This window comes from Eleutherodactylus coqui, chromosome 10 (assembly GCF_035609145.1).
Source record: "Eleutherodactylus coqui strain aEleCoq1 chromosome 10, aEleCoq1.hap1, whole genome shotgun sequence".
Taxonomy (NCBI): domain Eukaryota; kingdom Metazoa; phylum Chordata; class Amphibia; order Anura; family Eleutherodactylidae; genus Eleutherodactylus; species Eleutherodactylus coqui.
This window is the reverse complement of record NC_089846.1, coordinates 53,709,849-53,735,811: the sequence shown is the minus strand read 5'-3', so window position 1 is coordinate 53,735,811 and position 25,963 is coordinate 53,709,849. Positions and strand designations below refer to the sequence as shown.

General features: G+C 44.4%; 1 protein-coding gene across 1 annotated transcript in view; it reads right to left on the bottom strand.

The window, feature by feature from the left end:
* Positions 1-5,970: 5,970 nt before the first annotated feature.
* LOC136580433 (transcription initiation factor TFIID subunit 7-like) overlaps positions 5,971-25,963 on the bottom strand; it is a 28,586-nt gene continuing 8,593 nt past the window's right edge. The window contains exons 4-13 of the mRNA XM_066581012.1: positions 23,526-23,604; positions 22,699-22,832; positions 21,646-21,772; positions 19,216-19,274; positions 19,045-19,117; positions 17,081-17,185; positions 15,046-15,204; positions 12,382-12,494; positions 12,220-12,279; positions 5,971-6,638 (exon numbers count right to left, since the gene is read on the bottom strand). Coding sequence (XP_066437109.1) covers positions 6,594-6,638; positions 12,220-12,279; positions 12,382-12,494; positions 15,046-15,204; positions 17,081-17,185; positions 19,045-19,117; positions 19,216-19,274; positions 21,646-21,772; positions 22,699-22,832; positions 23,526-23,604 — 954 coding nt within the window. The 3' untranslated portion in view covers positions 5,971-6,593. The remainder of the gene's footprint in view (positions 6,639-12,219; positions 12,280-12,381; positions 12,495-15,045; positions 15,205-17,080; positions 17,186-19,044; positions 19,118-19,215; positions 19,275-21,645; positions 21,773-22,698; positions 22,833-23,525; positions 23,605-25,963) is intronic.

Genomic DNA, 25,963 nt, shown 5'->3' with positions numbered 1-25,963 from the left:
AAGATGGAGGCCATTAACATTATCATGGTTCGGCAGAATAAACGCCATCAAAATGAATTCCCTCCCAAAATTCCTGTATCTTTTCCAGGCGGTGCCTATCCAACTCCCACGCAATTATTTCATTAAGCTACGAAGAGCCTTGATGAGATTCGTATGGGGGGGGGGGGGGCAAGGCCCGACTGAGCTACAAACTCCTCACCCAAAAGAAAGAGAAGGGTGAAGTGGGCTTACCTGACATGCTCCTCTACTATAGATCCGCAATATGCAGAATGGTCCTGGACCTCATGCACAGGGGACATTCCAAATTATGGGTGGAACTGGAACACAACTCCGCCCCGCACCGGGCGCAAGGCCTATTCTGGCTTAAAGGAGGACTGGGCAGACGGGGCATAAAGGTGTCGCCATTTTTGAACACTATATTAAGGATCTGGGACAGCTTCGCACACAGATGTGGCCTGATATCCGTGCCGGGACCCTGGACCCCCCTGGTCGGCAAACCGGACTTCCCTGCAGGAGACTGGGGAATGACGTTCCTAGCCAACCTTGGGGCTCCCATCCCAAGGCTACACGACTGTCTTCAAGAAAATGGAATTAAGACCCTACATGCGCTCACAGGAGAGGGAGGCCAGGAGACGGGTGCATGGTTCCAATACCTACAATTATGCCACTACATAAAAACACAAGGCTCAATTGCAGAGCTGTCCGTCCCAGCTACTCCCTTCGAGGAGCTATGTGCTAATCCCCGAGAATCAAGGGGAGAGATCACCAAGGTCTACAACATACAGGTGACCAGGGGGGCTCCGGACCCTGAACGAGGAGCCCGCGGAGCCTGGGAGGGTGAGCTAGGTCAGCCCCTGTCAGAGGAAGACTGGGCCAAAGGGGTTGTTTTGACTCACAAGATGTCGGTTTGCGGGCAGACACCACGAGATAAATTATAAACTCATCATGAGATGGTACCGTACCCCGGCACTACTGGCCAAAATATACCCTGGTACCTCCTCAGCATGCAGGAGATGTCTGAATGGGGTGGGTACGTTTGTACACATCTGGTGGTCCTGCCCGGGTATTTCTAGACTATGGTTAGAAATAGAAGACATATACAATGCCTTGAAAAGAAAATGCTTAACCTTTACAGCGGAGATGGTCCTCCTGTCAATCCTGCCAGGAACCATTTCCGCTAACAAAAAGGATGTCCTTAGGTTTTTCCTTCTAGCCATGCGGACCATGATCCCCAGACTATGGAAAACCAGGACGACACCGACACGCCTGAACTGGGCAATGGCCTTAGACGAAATTAGGCACATGGAGGAATTGAGAGCCAAAGCTAATGACAAATGGACAGCATACTACGCCACGTGGGAGGTATGGATCTCCTTCCGTAGCGCCAACGGATTCGACCTGTGGACCGAAAATGGAGTAGTACCAGCTTGACTGAAGAATGGGACTCCTTTAGAGGCTTCCATGAAACGAGACACTTTCTTTTTCTTCTCCTTCTTTCTCTTCCTTCCCCCCCCCCCCCCCCCCCCATCTGGACGCCCTAACCTACCCGACCCCCCACCCCACCCCGCCAACCCCTCTATACCCACCCCAATTAATGAATCGGTTTGGAACGATCCTATGTTTTTGAAATATAGTTGAGTTATAAATATTCACTTTGATTCCTCAGAAAAAAGAAGCAATCTAACCACTTCCGAGCCGACCAAGGAGCACAGCACAGATAAGTCAGCTCAGTAGTAATAGTTGCTCAGGGTGACATGCCTGTACTGACTCAAACATAGGCAAACTAGTTAACCCTACCTCTGTTAAGACCATCTTTGTCTGAGGACCTTTTCATTGAGCTGTGACTGGTAGTTGTAGTTATAGTTATATTATGTTAACTATATGGTCTGCTATTGGAACGAACCACAACGTATGTAACAAGTATTGCTTTGAATAAAAACATTTTGACCATAAAAGGTTTCTAAAATGGTCTCTATGGAAATGCATTTATTGCAGTTTTCCAAGTGAAGCAGTGTAGTTAGTTTAAAACAGAAACTTTATTAAAAGTAATACTAAAAATGTATTAGCAAGGAGAAAAAGGTTCCTTATTTTGTGTTACTATTGCACCAACAAGTCTTTAAGATGAGTGAGGCTGCTTTCACATGTGTATTATGGATCCCTATGAGTCCGTGGACCAACGATCGGGCTAGGACACTTGTCGAGACTGCATATATCTCTATGACTCCCCAAATCCACACCATTCGCAACCTGATTGGTTGTTTGGATTTATTCACTCAGTGATTGGTTGTATGGGTTGGCTGATTCACGGTGATTGGTTGTTCTGGTTGGCTGATTCACGGCGATTGGCTGATTCACGGCGATTGGCTGTTTGGGTTGGCTGATTCACGGCGATTGGCTGTTTGGGTTGGCTGATTCACGGCGATTGGCTGTTTGGGTTGGCTGATTCACGGCGATTGGTTGTTTGGGTTGGCTGATTCACGGCGATTGGTTGTTTGGGTTGGCTGATTCACGGCGATTAGTTGTTTGGGTTGGCTGATTCACGGCGATTGGTTGTTTGGGTTGGCTGATTCACGGCGATTGGTTGTTTGGGTTGGCTGATTCACGGCGATTAGTTGTTTGGGTTGGCTGATTCACGGCGATTGGTTGTTTGGGTTGGCTGATTCACGGCGATTGGTTGTTTGGGTTGGCTGATTCACGGCGATTGGTTGTTTGGGTTGGCTGATTCACGGCGATTGGTTGTTTGGGTTGGCTGATTCACGGCGATTGGTTGTTTGGGTTGGCTGATTCACGGCGATTGGTTGTTTGGGTTGGCTGATTCACGGCGATTGGTTGTTTAGGTTGGCTCGTATAGAAGTGGGGAGTAAAAGGCTAATATGCGTCCAGACTAGGACTGCAAAAACACACTCATGGGAAAGCAGCTTAATCAAAAGGGTTGTTTTTGCTGCAGCTTTTGCAATTTTTAAGTGTCCTATTAGTTTTAATGGGAATTCAAGGCCATGTCTCTTAAAGGGGTTGTCCCGCGGCAGCAAGTGGGTCTATACACTTCTGTATGGCCATATTAATGCACTTTGTAATGTACATTGTGCATTAATTATGAGCCATACAGAAGTTATCAAAAGTTTTATACTTACCTGCTCCGTTGCTGGCGTCCTCGTTCCCATGGTGCCGACTAATTTTCGGCCTCTAATGGCCAAATTAGCCGCGCTTGCGCAGTCCGGGTCTTCTGCTGTCTTCAATGGGGCCGCTCGTGCAGAATGCCGGCTCCGTGTAGCTCCGCCCCGTCACGTGCCGATTCCAGCCAATCAGGAGGCTGGAATCGGCAATGGACCGCACAGAAGCCCTGCGGTCCACAGAGAGAGAGGATCCCGGCGGCCATCTTCAGCAGGTGAGTATGAAGATGCCGGACCGCCGGGATTCGGGTAAGTACTACCCGGTTTGTTTTTTTAACCCCTGCATCGGGGTTGTCTCGCGCCGAACGGGGGGGGAGGGGGGGGGGGTGAAAAAAAAAAAAAAAAACCCCGTTTCGGCACGGGACAACCCCTTTAACATAAGGGAAATCCACAAGCAGATTTGCCCGTTATAAGGGAATGGATCTGCATTCGCACACTGATGTGCAAATCTGTGGCTCAGCCACGGATTTCTGCCACATAATTTGAGTCGGATTCCATCGTCTGAACACCCCAAGACAAATATGTATGGATAGAATAAGAACATTAATACTGGATTAGGACTGCTGACTGTGTTTTAATGGTATGTGTGAACAAAAGTTTAGGCAGCCTACAATACTGGAAACATTTTCTCGGTGTTAGATAAATCACAATGAAAGGGTGACCTCATATATCCAAGTCCTAAATAGAGAAAACCCATCTGTCATGTAATTACTTATTTAAAAAAATAAGGAAAGATGTAGCACTCATGATTACAGCCCGAGTATGACTAATGATGAGGTGATGCAACATTTTAACACAGTGAACCTAAGGCATGCAATAAACTAACACTGTGTATAAATACGTACCCTATGCTATAAGACAATCGGATCAAGAAAGAAAAGTCAAAGATTAAATGAAAATGAGTATATATACACATGTTCATTGTATGACAGAAAATTGATAGGATTCATTAAAAAAAACAAAAAAAAAAAACCCTTATCCATGAGGAACTAATTCTGTTGACAAATATACAATAAGATAAGGTTAATCAATATCATTGGTCCTAGCCATTGTTGTTTTAGTATATGCCTTTTAAGGTCACTGCTAAGAATTTTTTGATTTTGTAATGATATAGTGGATCCTTGGTGGTTTTATATTCCTAAGTGAATTAAAGGTTTAACGACCTTTTACACGCAGAGATAATCTTTCAAACGGCTGAAAGATTTATCAAACTATTTTCATAAAGTGTTGGCTATTAACACTCATCTTCATTTGCATGTAAAAGGGCCTCAATGAGCTGTTTGCAGAGCCCAGCCTGTGTTTAAACACACTCCCAGCTGTTTAAACAGCTGCTGGAAAACTCCATTGTTCTCTCTCTCTCTCCCCCCCCCCGAATCTTTTCAGACGAGTAGGCAGTTACTCGAAAACAAGCGATGCTCGCTCGAGTAATTGCCTTAACCGAGCATGCTCGCTCATCTCTAGCCTATACCAACACACTGTCCGCATCAGAGTTGTAGTTTCCATTTTTAATTGGAGCCACAATACTGTGCTGGACTAGGACAGCCACTTTTTCTATTGAATGCGACGGGGGACTTTGCAGTGGAGGCTCTGAACAAAACCTCCGGCACAGATGTGAACACAGTCTAAAGAGCCATTTACATGCAAAGATGATCACTGAAAATTTGTTCAGAAGATAGGGAGATTGACAGTTAGAGCGATTATTTTGCATAAGCTGCTAATGGGCACTAATAACCATTAGCAGCTTATTAGCTTCATTTGCATGTAAATGAGCCTTCCTTTGCTGTATGCAGATAACAGCAGGTGGTCTGTTATCTGCACACAGCCCCTTTGTTCTGCTGCAGGACTGCAGCTGAAAACAATGTTATCAGTGCTCACATGGAGAATCACAGGGTGTAGTCCCTGCTATCAGTTGCTCGGCCAAACAATGGATTTTAAACTCAACATAAAGTCATCGATCGGCCCGAAAAGTAAACGATTATCGCTCAAAAGACATCGTTTGAGTGAATTTTGAGCGATAATCATCCCATGTAAACGGGCTCAAGCCATTTATGTGGGCTAAAGAGTATTTTGTTATTTCATATAGCAACCACAAACCCAAGAGTTAAGAGATACCAGTATGCATCGAGCTGCCATGCTCTTTTCACTAATGTGTCATTTCTGAGCCTTGAGATTGTACAAACAATATGCCGTTGTCTGTGCAGGGAATTTGGAGATCTGAATCAGAAAAAAATGAAGTTTTGAAAGCTATAAAGATATATTAGGTGACTAAAAGCAAAAAATTGTGGACCTAAAAAAACAAAAAACGTGGTGTTAGAAGGTGGGCAATCACTTTAAAAGTGTTATCTGGGGCCAAAAAGTATCTTAATGCTGCTCACAATGCTGTAATAAATAAATGCCATGCTCACCTCTCCAGCCCCCTCCACTCCTATTCTGCCAGTGCCAGGGCTCCCTGCTGGTCGTTTCTTCTGACTGCAAAGAGCCACCGATGGCATTACAGACACCAGGAACTTGTGACCACTACAGCCAGGCACCTGCTTATTTTGGCCAATGATTAGCTGTGCAGCGGTCACAGGTCCTATTGTCAGGAAGTCATTGCTGCTGCAGGTGGAAGTGAAGCTATCAAGGGACTAGGTACTGGTGGCACATAAGTGGCAGGCGATCAGGTGAGAAGACTATTGCTTGTTTTATAGCATTGTCCCTGGATAACCCTTTTAAATGCAGAAGGCTATCGTAAGTTGGAAGGTTAACGCAGGTGATTGTTTACGGATACAGAAGAGTTTACTAGAATAAAGGTCAAAAATAACATTAAAAGTATTTTTAATGAATGACAGATAGATTTAAAATACTTGTTTCAGATGTTTAACACAAAAATGTCTATTCTTGATTTGCTGACATTAAAGGGATTATTAGAACTCCATTTTCTTTTATTGTAAAAACAGGTTCACCATGCTGGAAAGTAACAAACGAGCTTATACTCCCCTCCTGACCGACAGAGCCAGCGATCAATTGTTGTGCTCTGTGATTGGCTGCAGCAGCCTGTAAACAGTACATCATAACAGAGATCTGGCGCTGTGGGCGGGGCAATGCGGGGAGAAGCGAATAGGAGCTTGTTTTTTTTTTTTATTTCCAGTATGGAGAACCTGTTCTTACAGTAAAAGTGTATCATGGAAAACCCTCTTTACTTGTGGAATTGTCACATAGCAAAACATGCATAAATAACCTCCACATCAGGAATGCAGTCGTCACTCAATGTTTAAGTAGTTGCGCCTCACAAATACATTTCCATCTAATCTTTATTGGGAATCAGTTATTTCTTAAATGAGTCAACATGTATCAGCCATCATCTTCCAACCCATCTGCCTGAAGATCACCAAGTACTTGAGAGATTACAGAGCTTTGCTGTGTTATTCCGTAGTTTGTTCCTCATTTCTCTATTAGGGCTTCAAGCTGCTCCTGCAATGATGTCACCTAAGAAGAGAACATACAATTATTAGCGGTGCACAAAATATGCCTCTAACTGTTTTGCACATGTTGGGGTCAAAAGTAGGGTACGGTTAGAGAAGATCTGTCACCTACTTTTAGCCCTATAAGCCAAGCTAAGTTGATGGGCTAAATGTAGGTGATGCACCAAGTCCAGGGATGTAAGGACTATACCGTAATTCCCCCAATGTCTGCGGTGGAAGTCGCCGCTCAATGCATTGCGTGGTGCTGTTAAGTAGTCCGCCTGTTCTCATACTACTACTGAGCAGCGCTGTTCAATGCACTGAGTGGTGGCTTCCATCGCTCACACCGGGGGTATAACTGGGAAGGTAAGTATAACAATTAGATCTCCGGACTCAGGGCTTCACCTACTTTAAGCCCATAAACTTAGCTTATAGTGCTAGTAGGTGAGAGTCTCTCTATGAAAAGCACCCTCAAAGAGATAAAAGAAAAATATTAGATGTTTCACTCTAACAATCAGTAATACACATCTGTTTTTGAATTACATGTGTTGTCTTTTGTGAAAATTATTTATCACTAACCCATAAATAAAGATTGAAGGAAGTGGGGTTTGAGAATCCCAACGCACCCTTGCCTCTTCGTTCAGTTGCCAGTTTGGCGGTGAGCTGGGGATCCGGATGTCTTACACATCCAATTATACATTTCTTCCATTTAAATCAATCATCAGAAATCCCTGCAGAATTTCACACACAAACCCCCTTTGTAGCATTATTCTTATTTATGGCTACTATTAGACACCCATTAGGCTGCGTCTGTATGGTGCTTGTGCGCTGTCTCTTCCTGGGGCCCTTTGACTCCCCACTTCATACGCTCTGAAGCAATGTCTTGCCCGCTTTCCTCAAGAGCCATAGGTTCTGCTCGTATGTAAAAGGAAACATCTTACAGTGTTCTGAGAACATACGAGAGAGCAGGCAGGCTCTGCATTTAGAAGCATCCCTTACATCTGCCAAGAGATTATGTCATTGGCATAGTCTCTCTCTGACACTCACAAGAAATGAGTGTCAGAACAGCAATGTACATACAACAGGGAGTGGATCGTGTAGAGCAGTTGTGCCTTACACTCAGCGGACATAACATTTAGGAAACAGTGAATGAAGTGATGTCCTGGAGCCATACAATACGTATATCCAACAATTATAGCAGTTCCGTGCCAAGACAAACTGGCTGCTAGGGTTGCACGGCTGTCTGCTTTAGCTGCTTGGCATTATGCCCTAGCAACCAGCTGGACTAGCACCATCATGCCAGCAAAGGGGAGAAGCAATTAATCATGTCAGATTTTCCATTGAGAACCTCCCACTAATTGATAACAATGCTAATAATGCCAGTACTAGTCTTCTATTGATTCTGTTCTATAATAAATTTCCTTCTTTCCTCTTAACTTCGTATTGCCCGTTACGTAATACAAACATATCGCATTTCACAATCAGCAAGATTTAACTTTATAGTAACTGCTAGGTTGTATTTATTGGGTAAAATAATGATGGAAAAATATTGGAAACCCGTACTTTGCTATTTTTTACCTGTTTAATGCTTTTATTGCGCTGTATAATCAATAAAGAGTTGGCTTCACAACTCTATCATTATATAGACATCTGTCTAAAACATTGATTTGTACATTCCAAGGTATGTGAAACATGCACCTCATCATTCTACTATCCGCATGATAACCGAGTTCTGATCTGTGTCCAATCGCAGGGATACCGACGTCTACATGCTGGTTTTTCACAATCGCTCACTTAATCTAGACAAAGTATCAAGCTGCAGTTTTTAGTCCCAGAGAATAATTTAAACCATGTACACGGCTGGTGTAAGAGGCTCATGGAAAGCTCAATGGAAAAAATAAGGAAAAGGTACTACATGAGTAAAACGAGAAAAAAGTTTGGTACCGACTTAGCCTGTAGAGCAACGTGTGATTGTTCTCAGTAAGGAAAACCAAGTAATGTTGTCGATATGATACATTTTAATGGCTAACAAAAATACACGATGTTACAGCAAGCTTTTGGATCTTCTATGGACACTTCCTCAGATTAAGCCTGAGGAAGGGTCCATAGAAGATCTGAAAGCTCGCACTAACATCATGTATTTTTGTTAGCTATTAAAAGGTATCATATCTACAAGATTATTGGTTTCTCTTACGGCGAACAATCACACTTAAATAGTGAGTGTCACCTCATTAAGGTCTCGCACAAACCATTCATAAGGTGGCAGATGGAATCAGCCGTTATCATTCAGGGAAGTTCCAACCTGCCATAAAAAATCCTAAAACGCCCTACTTTAAACTAGATTATGGATTTCATAAGAACCCCTTTAATCATGCAAGCACATAAAGTTCTTAAGCATTTGAATACCTAAAACACTGACATTGCTAGCAGCTAAAAAAGACAGAAGTAGAGATGTAACCCAGAATCTGTCCAGTCACATCCGAGCATGCAACATTTTACAAAGAACTCCTGGACTAGTCAGCTACTTTTCTGCTTCCTCCCCCTTCTAAAACATATAGTGTAGCAAAACTAGGGTTTTATTTAGCCCTCCATTTAAAAAAATTCCACCAATAGCACAATTCTTCTCTTAGGCCGCTTTCACACGAACATAAAAATTGCGCAAGATTTGCCCGTTGTAAGGCACAAGTCTCACACAAATATGAACCCCATTCTTTTGAAAAAATCACAGCATATCCTATTTTTGGGTGTTCCCTCAGAACATATTGTTTTCAATGGGGCCGGAAAACACAGCATACAATGCAAAGTTTTCTATTCAAAACAATGGGAAACATTTGCCGATCCGCTGATGTGGCTGCAAGCCATGCTGGAGGATCGCAACTCTATTGAAGGGATCAGAGGAGTTTTTGACAGGGAAGCACTTTGCATGCCCGTATAAAAAGCACGCTGGAAAGCACAATATCTGCTGGGTTCTACGATATCGCGGACGCCTGTGTGTAGGAAGCCTCACAATGAGGGCAAAATGATTAAGGGACTACAAGAAGCACATCTCATGCAAAATGTCATTGCCCATCTTATTGGGATTGTACCCCCCACACTTTATAGTGTAACATAAAGCTAAAAGAGCTATGGAGTGCTACAACTACACCAACAACAGGATGAAGCATCATGTTTTACACATCTTATATAACTGAAGTCCTATGAAGACATTGACCTCCAATTCTCTCCAAGAAATAGTTGAAAGGAAATTATTTTCTTCACATTACCTTCCACTGAAGTATTTTCATTATGACTTTGAAATGCCAAGAAGAAAACAAATCTGATGTCAGCCCTCTAAAAGCTGACCAGGGAAAAAAACAAACCCTCCTGCTGGCCGGATCCTCCTCTTCTGTTTTGGAGCGTGCATTACCTGCAGTTCACTTCAGTGACATAGCATTCATTGCCTAGCAGGGAATGCCGAACCCTCGGCAGCCTGCTTTAGTATGCATGCGTGATATCTCCTCGCTAGTGTTCCATATAGTATATGACACGCTAGTGACGAGACATCGCGCATGCGCAGCCGCGTAGAAAGCAGACTGCCGTGGATTCTGCATTCCCTGCTAGGCAGAGAATGCTATGTCACTAGTGACCGGGTACATTGCCCTGCAGGAAGCAGAATGCAGGCAATGTACGTTTTGTCACAGAAAGAAGAGGATCCGGACGGCTGGAGGTGAGGTGACCCGGGGAACTGGAGGAGCAAGGAGAAGATCGGTGAGGTGAAGATCTGGTAAGGAGGCTGCCTGGGGAGGAATAGGCACGTTTAGATAGTTCAAACGTGTCCTGATGTCTTTATTGTTCAAATCACAGCTCCTCCACACGACTAGCCTTCTGGACGGCGCCAGTTTTAGTACTGTAACCAACATGTCATCATGACCCCTCCACAGATGTAGTGTGCCTTCTGTCCGTGCATGAGCAAGTCCTGGACATAGGAGTCGCGCATCTATGGAGTCAACATGATGCCGAAGGCTGGCCATGCGAAGGTGGACAGAGCCATAACACACATTGAAATATTTTTTAAAAATGTCCGCAAAAGGGGTCCATAACATTTAAAGGTGTGTGGCACAAAACCACCTCCTGCCCTATTTACATGATAGAAAAGAAGCATCTGATTGGTGGGGAACCACTGGGAATGTACACACTACCACTTCATTCATTTCTATGGGACTGCCAGAAATAGCAAAGCACAAGTGCTTAGCTATCTGCAACGGTCCCACAGAACTGAATGGACTAGTAGTGCAAACACATGACCACTGCTCTGTTCATTCGAGGACCCCAGGGACTCCAGTTCTTTTAAATCAGTAAGGGTTCCAGCAAACGGACCCCCAATGATCAGATATCTATCCCCTATTTTAAGTTGACCCAATCCTCTCTCACCTCATCCCCAATCCCACCACCTTACCCATGTGCATCCTGGGGTATTCTGATTAAATAAGCTGTACTTAATGTCTAGCAGCAGCTGCAAAGCCAATAAGATTTTAGCATGGGAGATTTCTCATAATGTGAAGCTAGAAAAAGTGGACTTGTTTAGCTTGGAAGAAAGATGCCTTAGAGGTGGATCTTATTTACACTTATGTGTGTGGCCAATACAAAGAACTGTATGAAGGAATGAGGAAGATTCCTTACGCTTTAAGGAAAGCCATCAGACACGAAGGGTTCCTTACAGTTTAGCGCAGTCAAATTATAAAATGTTCTACCCTGAAAAGTAGTAATGTCAGATTCTATAGCAGCATTCAAAAAGGCCCGGAGCCAATAAACTGTAGTGGGAGTTAATAATACTAGTGCATAAAGTTGCACTTGGAGAGATATGTTGCTCAGCCCAAGTAATTATGTTACTGTGTAAAACCTGCTGATATCATCAGAAAATTATTTAGATCATGTATTTATTAAAACTGCTCGAGAATAGAACACAAATAAGCACTTGGAATGTAGAAAGGTAAGACGACCAACATCGAAAATAAAAAAGCCTACAGGCTTTTTTTTTTGCCCCACACTTTGACCCCTTTATGTGACCTTTGGTGGAAGATTTTGGCGTCATTAGATTTGTTACATCCTCACCGCCGCCGTAAATCATAAAATGTGAGTTTGATACATGGAGTCACCTGTCAGACAAGGTCAAAGTTCCTATGTTAATTCTAGCGGCGGTGTTGTGCTTCAGCCAACAGCGCTGCTAGAGAGAGTAGGGCTCCTTTACACTGACAAGGGCATTATCGGGCCGTGAATCATGGCCTGATCGCCCTCGCGATCCATGTGGAAACCTGTGGATGCGAGGAGTTTTCACATGAAAACAGCCTCGTATCCCTACGGGGCTGAAGGAATCCCCCAGCGCAGCTGTCACAGCCATGGCAGGGGATCGCATGTTCTCCCATTCTTCTCATTACGGTCGGCTCTGCTGCTGACGGCCCCATTGGGAACAGTGGGTGATATCACAAAAAGAAAGGACATGCTGCGATTCTTTCCCTGCATAGCATGGCAACGCAGTGCCATGCAGGGAAACCTCACAAATGTGAATGCACCCATTTTATGTTCGCGTAGTGAACATCGCGTCAATCTGGTTTTGTAGAATATCTCACCTGTTGTTTCTCACGGTCTTCCTGCTGCCTGAATTCATCAAGGACTGCTTGTAAACGTGTCTGAGGGGTTACAGATGATAAAGAGAAAAGTGAGAATACTATTCTAACACCATTATGACCTCTCACAAATACGGGGTAGTAGCAATACTCCTTTCTCCTCACCTTAAGAGCGACATTCTCCACTTTCATGATCAGCTCTTCCTGACGTTTCCTTCTTTCTTGAGTCTCCCGTAGTTTCTTCTGTAAATTTTCTACTTGTTTCTGCAGTTCTAGCACTAAAGGGAAATAAAAAATAAAATATGTACCGTATATACCGGCGTATAAGGCGACGGGGCGTATAAGACGACCCCCCAACTTTCACCTTATACGCCGGTAATACAGTGGAGAAAAAAAAAATCAGTACTCACCTCCCCCGGCGTTCTGTCGCGCTCCGGCGTTCTGTCGCGCTCCGGCAGGATGTCGCTCGCTCCTCGTCCCCGGCGCAGCATTGCTTTCTGAATGCGGGGCTTGAAATCCCCGCCTCCAGAAAGCTAATACACACGCCGTCAGCCGGTTACAGCCATTCAATGACAGCATTGAATGGCTGTGATTGGCTGAAGGCGCACGTGGCTTCAGCCAATCACACTATTCAATGACATCATTGAATGGGTGTGATTGGCTGAAGCCACGTGCGCCTTCAGCCAATCACAGCCATTCAATGCTGTCATTGAATAGCTGTACCGGCTGACGGCGTGTGTATTAGCTTTCTGGAAGCGGGGATTTCAAGCCCCGCATTCAGAAAGCAATGCTGCGCCGGGGACGAGGAGCGAGCGACATCCTGCCGGAGCGCGACAGAACGCCGGGGGAGGTGAGTAATGATTTTTTTTTTTTACACTTTTTTTTTTTGTATTACCGGCGCATAAGACGACCCCCGACTGCAGAGCAGATTTTTCGGGGTTCAAAAGTCGTCTTATACGCCGGTATATACGGTATTCAGAAACAAATCAGCACAAAACTGATTCCACAGCATACGAGGGGGTACCCAAAAGAAACGGGAATCTTCTGGTGGGCGGGGCGCTACTAGTACTGGCTTCTATTGCTGGGTGAATATCTGTGGAGCCCTTCTGAAGCGGTATGTATTTGGCTATAGAGATTTTTTTTTTTTTGACAAGTTATTTAGTCTTTGCCTACTTTGTTCATATGAATTGGCCATCACAACGTGCAGCTGGGAAATTTTTTACCTTCATAAAAAAAGTTACAAAAATAAATACATTTAAAATTATTTTTACAGAATAATTACATGCAAACGACCCACCGCCAACCAGAACAGTGGCCATACGCACCCCATCATCCAAAACTATACATAATATACAGTATATCAAAACGTCCAGAAAAAAAAATGAGGATTCCATTTCACAGACTTCATTTTAGCATAAATAGACTAATTTAAAATCAAAAACAACTATAAATGTTAGAAAAATTGTTTTTAGCTTTTTACCCCCAATAGTCAGTGAAAAGAGAGATTTTTATATTATATATAATATTATAGGGGGGGTGGGGGGGGGGAACACAGTAAAAACAATTTTGGTTGCTGAAGAGAAATTAAAAAAAAAATAGGCCAGTAAAAGCCACATGGGTAAAATCCCTAAAAAGTGTCTGGTCCTTTAGGACCAAAACAGCCTGGTCTTTAAGGGGTTAAAAACTGAATTGGCAACATGCCAACATGGTTTTTGGACGCTTCACAATGTCGTTGGTGGATGTCATGTCTAAATCGTACATTTGTAAGTAATGAGCTCCACTAGTACTGACTGCGGCACCAATAATTTTAGGATTTAAAACCCTGTTTATACTTGGGTAAAAAAGCTGAAGAGCCAGACTGTTATCCATTATCCAGCACAACAAACCTAATGGACCAATTATAATCCTCTGTGAGGGGCGGATAATGCATCACAAAGGATCGCGACAGATGTCTCATGGATTCCATAAAAGCAGAAGTCATGGCTCTAGTATGAACATAACCATGCTTCTATAGCGGCATTGACTCATTGTTTTTTATGCATACTGTATATCTAAGTTCATAATGGTAAATTGTTGTGGAAGCACTGATTGCGTATTCAAAACCCTAAGGCTGGGGTCACAGGACCGAAATCCTATGGAAATCTCGCGGAATGACCGCATGGAAATACCGCGAGATTCCCGCGGCAGAAATGCAGCTTCAAAATCCGTGGATTTTGAAGCGGCTTGGCTGCCTGCATTCCGCTGCGGCCATCTCTCCCCATAGAAAGGAGAGCGGCCACCGTGGAAACGGGGAAAGCATTGACATGCCGCAGCTTTGAATTCCGCGCGGCACGTCAGTTTCAGTGCGACTTGGCCGCAGCATGTGAACGAGATTTTTGCAAATGTTCTCCACTTTGCTGCTTCTTTTACCCGGGATAAGAAGCCGCAGGAGGGATTTCCATGTAGAAAGTCTGCATGGAAATTCCGCCCAGAGGGAACTCAGCCTAATACCTCCTGCCGCCATGCTCACAGACACAGAAATACCCACTGCAAGTACTAAAATGGTCCCTTCCCTGAGCAGTACATGTGTGTGGATGAGGTTAGCGGACCTCAGTATCTCCATGAATCACCATTAAACTAAGTATAAAGTTATGATAAGGCTAGCATCACTTCAGACAGTTTTTACAAAGCTAATGTCTTCTATACTGCATAGTGGAAAATTTTAAAAAGTAATAGTGGTTTTTACATTGCATAGCCAATTTTAACAAAAATGGGCCATCATTGCCCATCTGATGACAAATTCACGTACGTCATGCAGTATGTACAACTATTTCAATTTTTAACATTCACCTATCTGGTTGGTTCCCCCATCCTGGCCATTTTGACGGCCTCTTTGCTCATCTTCCGTTTCCATAATGTTCAAGTCTTCTTCTTCTTGCCGTTCCTCTTCCTCTCCATCACTGCTGCTACTAATGTCATTAAAGATCTCACGGAGTTCATCTCGTTCCACTGAAAAGGTTTAGGAAAAGCAAATGGAATGAATAAATATAAAATAAAGGCATCGATGAACCTATTCTTAGGGCTCATTTCCGCAAGCGTATATCGGCCCGCTGTTTTCACGAACGGCTGATATACGCTGTGATCTGATGCATCAGATCACATGGCCGTATTCCAAAAAAGGAAAAGCGACCGGCCAATATAGCGCCAGGCGTTTTTATGTCAGGCCAAAAAGATAGTCCTGGAACTATCTTTTGGGCCGGAATACGTCGGCCACTGCATAAGCTCCTATTGGAGCCCATAGCAGTAGCCGGAGGGAGTTTAGCAGTGTGGCTGCTAAACTCCTTCCCTCTGCTCTCCTTCCCCAGCGCAGGCTCACCTCTGCTCTCCTGCCCGCTGGCTCTTTGCAATGGGAGGGGCGGGACAAGGGCGGAGTTAAGCGCCGACCCGTCTCCTCCAATTGCTGGCTGAGAACAAGGGACGGGATGTGGACGGAGCTAAGATCCCGCTCTCCCGGCCCCTTGTCCATAGCCATCAATGGGAGGAGACGGGACAACGCTTAGCTCCGCCCCTCCAATTGCAAAGAACGAGCGGGGAGGAGAGCAGAGGTGAGCCTGCGATGGGGAGGGAGGGGAAAGAGGCGACGACACATGCCGTCTGAATGGGCGCACGAACATTTGATTTGTGCGCCCATTCACCAGTTTTAGCTCTCCCAACGTAGCGTATATCAGCCGGCCGTGAAAACGGCGGCCGATATACGCTTGTGGGAAAGAAGCCTCAAAGCCTGTGCAAAGGACATAATAGTGTAGATTTTTATCAGCTTCGCTATGGAAAAATATGGAAAAAAAATAATAAAGAGTTTCTATTGCATATCCTGAAAAAACAGCCATTTTAATTTACTGTAAATGAAGAAATTAGGTAATTTGCTAAAGGGAATTGGTGATCAGAAAATTGGCCCCCGTACAGCTTAGGGCCCTTTTAAACGAGCCGATAAATCATTGTTTTTTCCGCATCCAGCAAGATCATCTGAAAGATTATTTATTGTAAATGCATTCACAGACTGAACAACGAACAATTCGTTGTCTTACTGTTTGTTGTTCAGTTTATGCAGGCATAAAAACTGAACAATTGGCCCGTATAAACAGGCAGTCACTTATGAATGACTGCCTGTTCACTGTGAATGGAGGCAGGTGGGCCCAAAAAATCTCCGGCCCACTCCGCCTCTATTCATGAAGCGATCAACGTTGGGCATCTGCACTTGACAGGTCATCCCATGTAAAAGGGCCCTTACATCAGTGTTTCCCCTAGCACAGTTCGATGGAACTCTGGTATTTATTGGAATCTGGTTAGGAGTTTCTCAGAAGATGAAAACAGCCAACAATTTTATAGACAGCATGGCATAATTGTAGGGAATCCATGGAGTACTTTACTCTGGTGTGCAGGTCCAGAGAATCCTTTTCTATGCTGAATGTCATTTCCAATAATAAATTACTATATAAGGCCGCCTGCAGACGGGCGGAAATTCCGCAGAATTTCCACACCTGGAAGCTGCCATAGGATCGCGTTAACAAACGCAATCCTATGCAGACGGCCACGATTTGGCCGCGCAAAATCTCGCGCGACAAACAGGTCGCGACATGCTCCATTTCTGTGCGGGGCACTGCGAAAAACGTCACTCACCGGCCATCGGCTCTGCTCTGCGCATGCGCCAGCTGCCCGGCAGCCGGCACATGAAAGACCCGGGGCCGCAGGAGCAGGTGAATGTCACGCTGCTCTCTGCAGACGCTTGGGTCGGGTGCCGTCTGCAGGCGGCCTAACAACCTAAACGCTTACAAACAACAAAAGTCAACAAAAACAATAAAAAAAGAACAAAAAAAACTTTAATTACTTGAAGATCCATGTACTTGCTTCATTCCTGACATTCCAGGGGAACCATCCAGGCCGGTCAGATTTTCATTTTCTTTGGACTCATCTTCAGCAATCACCTCCCATCCTAAACGTTGGTGTCAAGGAAAAAGACTAGAACTGCCCACCAATCAGAGAAGGCTAAGCAATAAACAAGCCGTATACATAACATATACTTCTATCTATGGATCCACGCTGACCATTGGTCATCCGTCAGTTCAATCATCAGTGGTTACACAATGGTACAACAGGGGTCCTCTCACTAGACTTCATTTAGTAACATCCTTCTACCTTCCATCCCTTCCTTTTCCTAACCCATGTCACACAACAGTACGGGCTCATTGTGCAGATATATGTATTTTCTAACACGTGAATAAGGATATATTGGAACATGCTGCGCACTGAAAACAAAGCAATACGCATTCAAAATATAGAAATAGCAGCAATAATAAAAATGGAATTAATATGGATCCATAACGCACAAGTGGGAATCAGCCCCAACCCTGCTGATACCGCAGATGTGTTCCATCGATGCTACACAGACCATGAAGAGCTTAGGTTTTCTACCGTACATGTCAGCGTTGTCAGGGAGACCTTGTGTGGTTCAAAACTAGTTACCTGCATGCATATATACACAACGGACACCGTTCTAGCAAGTGATTGTAGTTCAGCATTGACAATGGGTATTTAACCCCTTTACGACCTATGGCAGATAGATCTGGATCAGAGTCTGCGTCATACTTGGCGCCTATCAGCTGTTTCTGACAGCCGACAACCACCAGCAATGGCCACAATCAGAGCAAGGTACAACTGCAGGCATTTAACTGCTTAAATGCCACAGTCAATGCAGACATTGGTGTCTAAGCAACAGACTACAGCGCCCTCTAGCTTCCCATAGTTGGAAAGCAATAGGGTTTACATGACAGCCCAGAGCCTTCTGAACGCTCCCAGGGCTGTCATGTCTTTCAGCCTATTAAGGCCCAATGTCCACAGGCAGATTTGATTTGCGGGAGATCCGCAAATCAAGCCGCCCATAAAGATGCATTACCGTCCGCAGAACAGTAAAAAGCATGCGGATGTAATTTTTTCCCAGCGTGCAGATCGCACGTGCGGGGAGAAATCCCAGCATGCTCCATTTTTCAGCAAACCTTGCAAGGACAGCTTCCATTGAAGTCAATGGAAGCTGTCTGATCTGAGGCACAGCCACAGCCGGACACATCCGCCGTGCTGAAGCAAGAAGATCCGGCACAGAGGAGACCCGCGCTGGATCTAGACTGGTAAAAAAGATGTATTTTTTTGTCCATGTATGCGGGCACCGCTGGATTCCGCTGCGGGATGCAGCAGATGGAATCCATGCGTGCAAGTGGACATTGGCCCTAAGCCTTGCCTGTAGCAGGGCTTAATCAGCGCCGGTAGAATTAGAACATACTACAGAACTGTAGTGTATTAATAAAGTGAACATATAAAAACATTTATATGTTCAGCCCCCCTTCTCCCAGTTTTCACGTAAAAAAAGTTTGAAAAAAAACAAACAACAACATAATTTGTATTGATGTACCCGTATATATCCAAAATATGGAATAAAAACAACACAAAATGCTCCGACTTTGATCTCTTAATAAGTCTTGTAATATAACTGGGGATATGTGCCAGACATCGACTTGCAGGAATGCTGTCTTCTAATAGGTGGCGCTGCAGAGGCTTGTACCATGTACCAAATTTCCCAGAGGAGCATGTGTGGCCTTATAAGGCTCCTCACACCTTCTGGCTGCTCTCCACAAGGAGAATGTAACTGGTCTATAAAATACACAGACAGCACATGAACGGAGAATACGCCCGTGTGAATAAGCCCCGGACTATTAAGGTTTCTTCCCCATCACATTCCTATGTGGTAGATAAACGCACCAGTAAAATAGTTTAAGAAAACAATAGACATAAAAAGGATACGGACGCTGACCGCCTCCGCGTCTGTGCTCAGAAGACGTTTCACTTCTTTCTCTACATCTGGTGACTCGATGTACTGCGGATGCAGGAGTCACAATTTAGCAGTATTTTCGACACTCAAAGTAAAAAGTTCCCTGCAGCACCCAATAATCTGAGAATATCACAGCCACGTACCTTTTTTTTGGCGGTTTTCCTAAAGCGTCTTTTGCGCACATTCTTTAGTGGTAGCGTTACTAAAAGGAGAGGATAAACAGGATTAAATGGGAACATGTATAACGTAGAAGGAACTGTGATACGGTACCAGAGCCAAGGAGGGAAGAATGATGCTTTTTATTAAAAGATGAAATAATAAAAAAAATGTAAATAAAAAGGTAGGTGTTTCACTGCCAAGGCCCGGCAGCTTCCCCAGACCCCGTTTGAGAAGAAAGCACAGACATTTAAATTGAACGAGTCGTGAGACAGGAAGTTAAAGTTCGCGATCGCTGTGAGATAATGCTACCACTCGCAGAAGAACAACTGCACAAAACCATTACAAATCTGGAAATAATGGAGCAGCATGTTAGAAACCATTACTGACCGCTAGGAATGTGACTTCTAATGTGAACCAAGTGGTGTGCAGTGACTATATCCCCAAGAATTGTAGCAGCAGGTCTGAAGTGCGCTTACACATACAGCTAGATTTTCAGTGTGACAATTTCTTTAACCCCTTAAGTACACGGCCTATTTTGGAACTTCGAATAAAACAATTTTTTGGGATTTTCATTTTTCCTTTTCAAAAGCCGTAACCATTTTTCCAGGGACATATGAGGGCTTGCATTTCGCATGGCGACTTGTAGTTTTTATTAGTACCGAAAAACTTGTATAGCTTTTAGTCATTTTTTTGGAGAGCGGGATGAAAAAAAAAAAAAAGTATGTTATGTCACTATGCAGTATAAATAACAGAACTTTAGAATGATTATGATAACAAAATTCTATATCCTTTTGATTTTTTTTCCACGTCTTTGGGGGCAAATGTGTGATTACACTTACTGGTAATCAGGTTTTCTTGAATCCATAAGGAGAGGATCCTCCACTGCTGGACAGCAAACCCAAGTTGATAAAAGTGGGGCACACCTCTCCCTTCCTTAGTTCTTGTCCGCTTTTGCTGGCCTCCTTGAAAACAATGGGTAATGTGTTCCGAAGGTACGCTTAAAGATTGGACATGCCGAGTTTGTTGTCCACACCGTGATGCAATCTAGTGGGGAAGGAGGGTGGCCAGGGGGAGAATCACTCATGTGTATGACCCCATTCAAAAGAATGAGGTTCATATGCGTGCGTCTCACAAATCTCGCCGTGTGAAAGTGGCCTAAGACAGATACATATCCTTTTTTTTGCTTTTTTCTTGGGGGTGAATAAGCCCAGAGTACCATCATGGGATCAAATCATACTTTTACGCTCACCCATGACAGCACCGCTGGAGTAGTAAATCAGGAACAGACTATAAGGCTGGGGTCACATGGGATGGAAATGCTGTGGAATTTCCGTGCAGACCCTCCACATGGAACTTCCGCGTCCATTTTTAAAACTGAGACTAAGCAGCAAAGCAGACGAGATTTGCAAAAATCTTGGCCACATGCTGTTGACAGTCCGCGCAGAAACTGACATGCGGCACGGAACTCAAATCCGTGACATATCAATTTTGGCAACGTTTCCACTGCGGACTCTCTTCTCTCTATGGGGAAAGATTTCTGAAGTGGAATACAGGCTAAAAATGGCGCAGGTTTTGTAGCAGCCTTTCCACTGCAGAAATCGCAAGGAATTTCCATTTGGTCCCACTGCGGACTTTCCGCAAGATTTCTGTCCGGTGTGTCCTAGCCTGAAGGGGGTATGGCAGCCTGCAAAACTTGTTATCAAAAGAATAAATCTGATACTGGGTTCAGCTGGAGCCTATGAGGTTTACAGAAGGTGTGCGTAGAACTGCAGGTAGTTGCCCTACAAATTTCGTCAAGAGAGACCTCTCTAATGTCCAATATTTTATTAGGGGCTGGCCGTTTCAGATTGTCTCGGACGCCAGAGACCAAGCTTTATCTGTAGCGCTCCACTGTCCTGGGGTAGGAGGGCGACACAAGGACCAGTCTCCTGAGGAGCCCTCCAAAATAATTATAGCACCATGTGCAGAAAAAAGGGGCGCCTGGAAATCATGCCACCACTCAGAACCACCTCCAGTAACAGCATGAGAGGCTGCTCCAAAATGGCACTGACATGAAGTGACGCCACTCTGAATCACCGCACTTCTAACCCCACAAGACTTTGCCATGCCGGAAATTATGTGGCACCTGCTGTTAATGCCTTTGGCATTTATTTTCACTTTAAGCTGCACCGAATAGCGCCGAAAGACTAAAATGACCAGCCTTCCCTCTAATAGAAGCGAAACCGCAGCGCCAAACTGCACCCGGAAGACACTCAGACATGGATAGAACTTTAACCTAAGACGGGGACAGAAGGAAAGGATCCAAGGGACCAGCAGCAAGCTTAGGGCGGCTCCCAAGATGCCCAGAGCTCTACTAGTGAATACCAACATAGCTGCACATGCACTTCAGCTGGCATAAAAAGAGAGACACTTACTTCCATGATTCCAAATAAACTTCTTTTCTCTGTCCCGGTCTTTCTTTTTGCTGGCCTTTGGGTCACTTGTTCCAGTTGGTTCCTCTAGAGGAGGGTAAAGGTCTCCATCAAGGGTACAAACTAACATCTAAAATAAATTCAGAAAATAAATCAGTACAAATTGAAATCCTATTTACAGATGCATTAAAGGGGCCATCTAGGTATTTAAAAAAATGCCATCATCATAGAATAAAAAACCAAAAGCTATTTATGTCTTCAATCATGTGCCATTACTTAAAGGGGTATTCCAGCACAGACTAACATTATAACATTTAGTGTCCATCATCACAATAAGTCCTCTGTAATAGGTTTACTGGTCTGGCTCCTTTCTTAATTTTCTATGTCATGTAACCCTCCGCCTGAAAAATATCTCCACTTCCTCTGACATCTTGTCAGCATTTGCTACTTCCTCCCTTGTCCATAGCCTCCAACATAACCTGTGAGCAGTGCATGATGGGAGGACAGGAGCGGAAGTACTGCACTGTATTGCTCATGTGCAGTTCAGAGTGCTGGAAGGTCCGGTCTGTTGGATTCAGCAGGCTTTCCCCGAATGAGTGGGAGGTTGGTGCCGGTAAGTTGTAGGACCTGAGAGCTGGGGGCGGAGTTGGCCGGTAAACAAACTCTATGTAAGATGGAAGTTGTAGGGAACAGTCTGTTGTGTATAATGCAGAAGTGATGCATGTAAACACAGAGGCAGATCTTTGTCTGCACAGGATGAAGAAGTGGGTCCAAAGCAGCAGATAAGGTACAAGCTGCCGCTACTTAGCTTACCTCCTAGATTTCAGCATTTTCTGAATTTCCATGGCTCAGTAGTATGACATGTGAACACCAAGGCAGTTGATAAACAAAGACCAACAGGGACTACAGGAGGATCTGCACTCGATTGGCAGAGGATTAAAGAGTAGAGTAGCATTTTTTGTTGGCTTTTTCCCCATTTTTATATAACATTCGCATCTCTTTTCCTAGAAGCCAAATAACCCCTTTAAAGTCCTTCTGGCAAAAAAAAGGCCTTACCTGACAAATGTCAGCAGTCTTGTAGAAAGTCTTCTTGTCAATGGTTTTCAGACACTCTAATACACATGGAACATCAACTAACTTTGCAGCAAGTGGAACCCTATCAACACGCACGATCCCATGACGGCCATCGGCTGTAAAACAGTCACAGTATTTATTAACACCTTTATGCTTCACAGATCTTCACACTTAACCAGACACCTTTCAGCCATTTTCCATTTCTGCTGGTTAAATAGCAAAAACTTTGTGGCTGATGAAAATAGCATAAAATCCCGTATTATATAGAAAGACTTGAAATGTTTCCCCTTCTTATGCCTTTAGTCATGTGCCTGGTGTATAGTCAATATATAGTCAATATGGTCTATAACTCAAAAAGGACCGTATTATGGACACGTTGAAAGAAATAAGCATCCTATGTAGGGATGAGCGAGTATACTCGCTAAGGCACTACTCGCTCGAGTAATGTGCCTTAGCCGAGTATCTCCCGCTCGTCCCGAAAGATTCGGGGGCCGGTGCGGGGCAGGGAGCTGCGGGGGAGAGCGGGAAGGAACGGAGGGGAGATCTCTCTCTCCCGCCCGCTCTCCCCTGCTGCCCGCCGCACCTCACCTGTCAGCTGCGGCGGCCCCCGATCTTTCGGGACGAGCGGGGAGATACTCGGCTAAGGCACATTACTCGAGCGAGTAGTGCCTTAGCGAGTATACTCGCTCATCCCTAATCCTATGTCTTTCACCTTCTGAGACTAACTAGTATTCGGTAGGGTGAATACAAATATGACGAGTATAAAATCACTTTCAATAAACTATTCTTGTGTTTCTGTTCTTACTTACGATGCAACTCAATCGATAGTCTGTCTTTTGCATTGACGTTGCCGGACTGCACCATCCTTCTCACCGTCGATGCGTATTCCTAGAAGGCGAAATAAGGTGGTACATAAAGTTATCAAAGAGGCCCTGACAAATAACACCTTAAATAAGTATTTCCTTCTTATTGGAATATAGACCAAAACAGCAATGAAAATAATAATAATCAACAAACACCAAAAGAGCAGAGAAAGTGTCACCAAATTAGGACTATTCTTCTATAAATTTCCAATACAGTTTCTGGAATCACTTTTTTAAAGATCTCTGACTGCGAGCATTAGATGTGAACCTTTATTTTTATATGTTCTTTAGAAAAACAAGTTTGAAATCGAGGCCGCTGCTTCCACTGGAAGTAAATTATAAAGAAGAACTGCTACATTTTACAGTCTGGGGGCTTATTCAGACGACCGTATATCGGCCGCGTATTCACGCTGGCCAATATACGGCGTCCCTCTCTGCAGGGGGGAGGAGGCTGGAAGAGCCGGGAGCAGGGCTCTGAGCTCCCGCCCCCTCTCCGCCAACTCTCCACCCTCTCTCCACTATTTGCAATGAGGGAAGGCAGGAAGGGGGTGGAGCTAATTCCCAGAACTTAGCCTCCCCGTCCCACCTCCTTTCATTCCAAATAGTGCAGAGGGGTGGAGAGGAGGCAGAGAGGGGGCGGGAGCTCAGACCACTGCTCCCGGCTCTTCCAGCGTCCTCCCCCTGCTGAGAGAGACACCGTAAATCGGCCGGCGTGAATACCCGACCGATATACGGTCGTCTGATTAAGCCCTTGTACACAGAGATGTAATAATTACATGAAAGTTTTAAAGGGCCACTCCAGCGAAAACACATTTTTCCATCCCTGCACCCTAAACATGATTGGCTGTCACACTCTGGAAGTCTTCTATGTATATTACAGTCACTTCCATGTGACTGAGTCTTAGCAAACACTTTCCGGATGCTGAAATTTATCCCCGCTTTCTAACTCACTTTTCTGTGCCATCAATCCCACGATGCTTCAACACATCACATGAGGAACTAGAGATTGTACCATCTCTGCCTGTTGGGAGAATACTGTGATTATCATTACCTTCTATATTCTGCTAAGTAAGCTACAGACCATCAGTATACAGACAGGAAGATGAGCTGTGACAACCTTCATTATCACTGTGTGACAGCAGGGTTTAATTATGAGCAGTAACTATGCTAGAAGTTTGTGTCCCCCTCTAAAAAGCTTGCAGGTAGAGTTCATCATACAGGAAATATGCTGATTGAAAAACCTACTTTTTGAGAGGAATATAAACCTAAGTAAGGGATATGTAAACAATTTAATATTAGCCGACTAATATATACCAGGGCACTAATTACATAACGAATGAATAAAATAAATAAAACTTCACCGGAGTGGCCCCTTTAACACGAGTCTTATAACATATACACTGATGGCTACATTTTCTGCAGAAAAGAATAAAAATATTTTTTAAAAAGTAACACGGGTATTGGTGTCATGGCAATAAAAGGCACCAAGAGGAGTTATAGCTCGTAAGGTACATTTTGCAGAAGCACACATGGGTTGCCGTAGCTCAGCATAGTCTACCAAACCATAGTGGATCTAGGAAACGCTTATATGAATTTTGTTGGAAGAGCATAACAGTACCGCAAGTCAGAAAGATTAAGATGTGGAAGCCTTCCATCGCTCCTCAGGGGAATTTCAGCAAGGAGCTCCCTATGACCGGTTATTCCCTATCAAGTGGATAGCTTTATGCTTGGTGGAGGTCTGACTGCTGGGACTCCCACCGAGCCCACCAACAGGGGTCCAGTCAGTCCCCAAATAAAGGGAGTGGAAGTTGCGCAGGCACACTGCCAATACATTCAATTCAATGACAGTGCCAGAGATTACACAGTTCAAGCACTTTGCCAACCTTTGGCGCTGTCATTAAGGTGAAAGGAGCCACAGCGCGCCTGCGCATCATTCACTCCGGGACAGACTGGAATCTCATTCTCGGGATCCAAGGGGGGGGGGGGGGGGGGGGGGTCGCAGCTGTTGCACCCCCACCGATTATAAAGCTATCCCCTATCCCGTGCATAGGCTATAAGTTTATAAGGTGGCACAACCTCTTCAGCCTTTGGTATTGGATCCAGCCAGTGCTGTATGTATCTCAGTAGACCCACTATGTAGAATAATTTGAGATCATGCAGAGCCACAGCTGCCATATCTTTATGGCGCTGCAAGGTTTCTATACCTAACTGATTATGTAAATTTTCCACAATAAATGACATTAAGACATTTACTGTAGAGAAGACATTTTGCTGTACCACAATAGCTATACGTCCCAGCAGCCGTATGTCCAAAACGCTGTACAAGACTCCCATTCATTTCAATGGGGCTGCTCACACAAGCAGCAAATGGCAGAGTCTTCAAC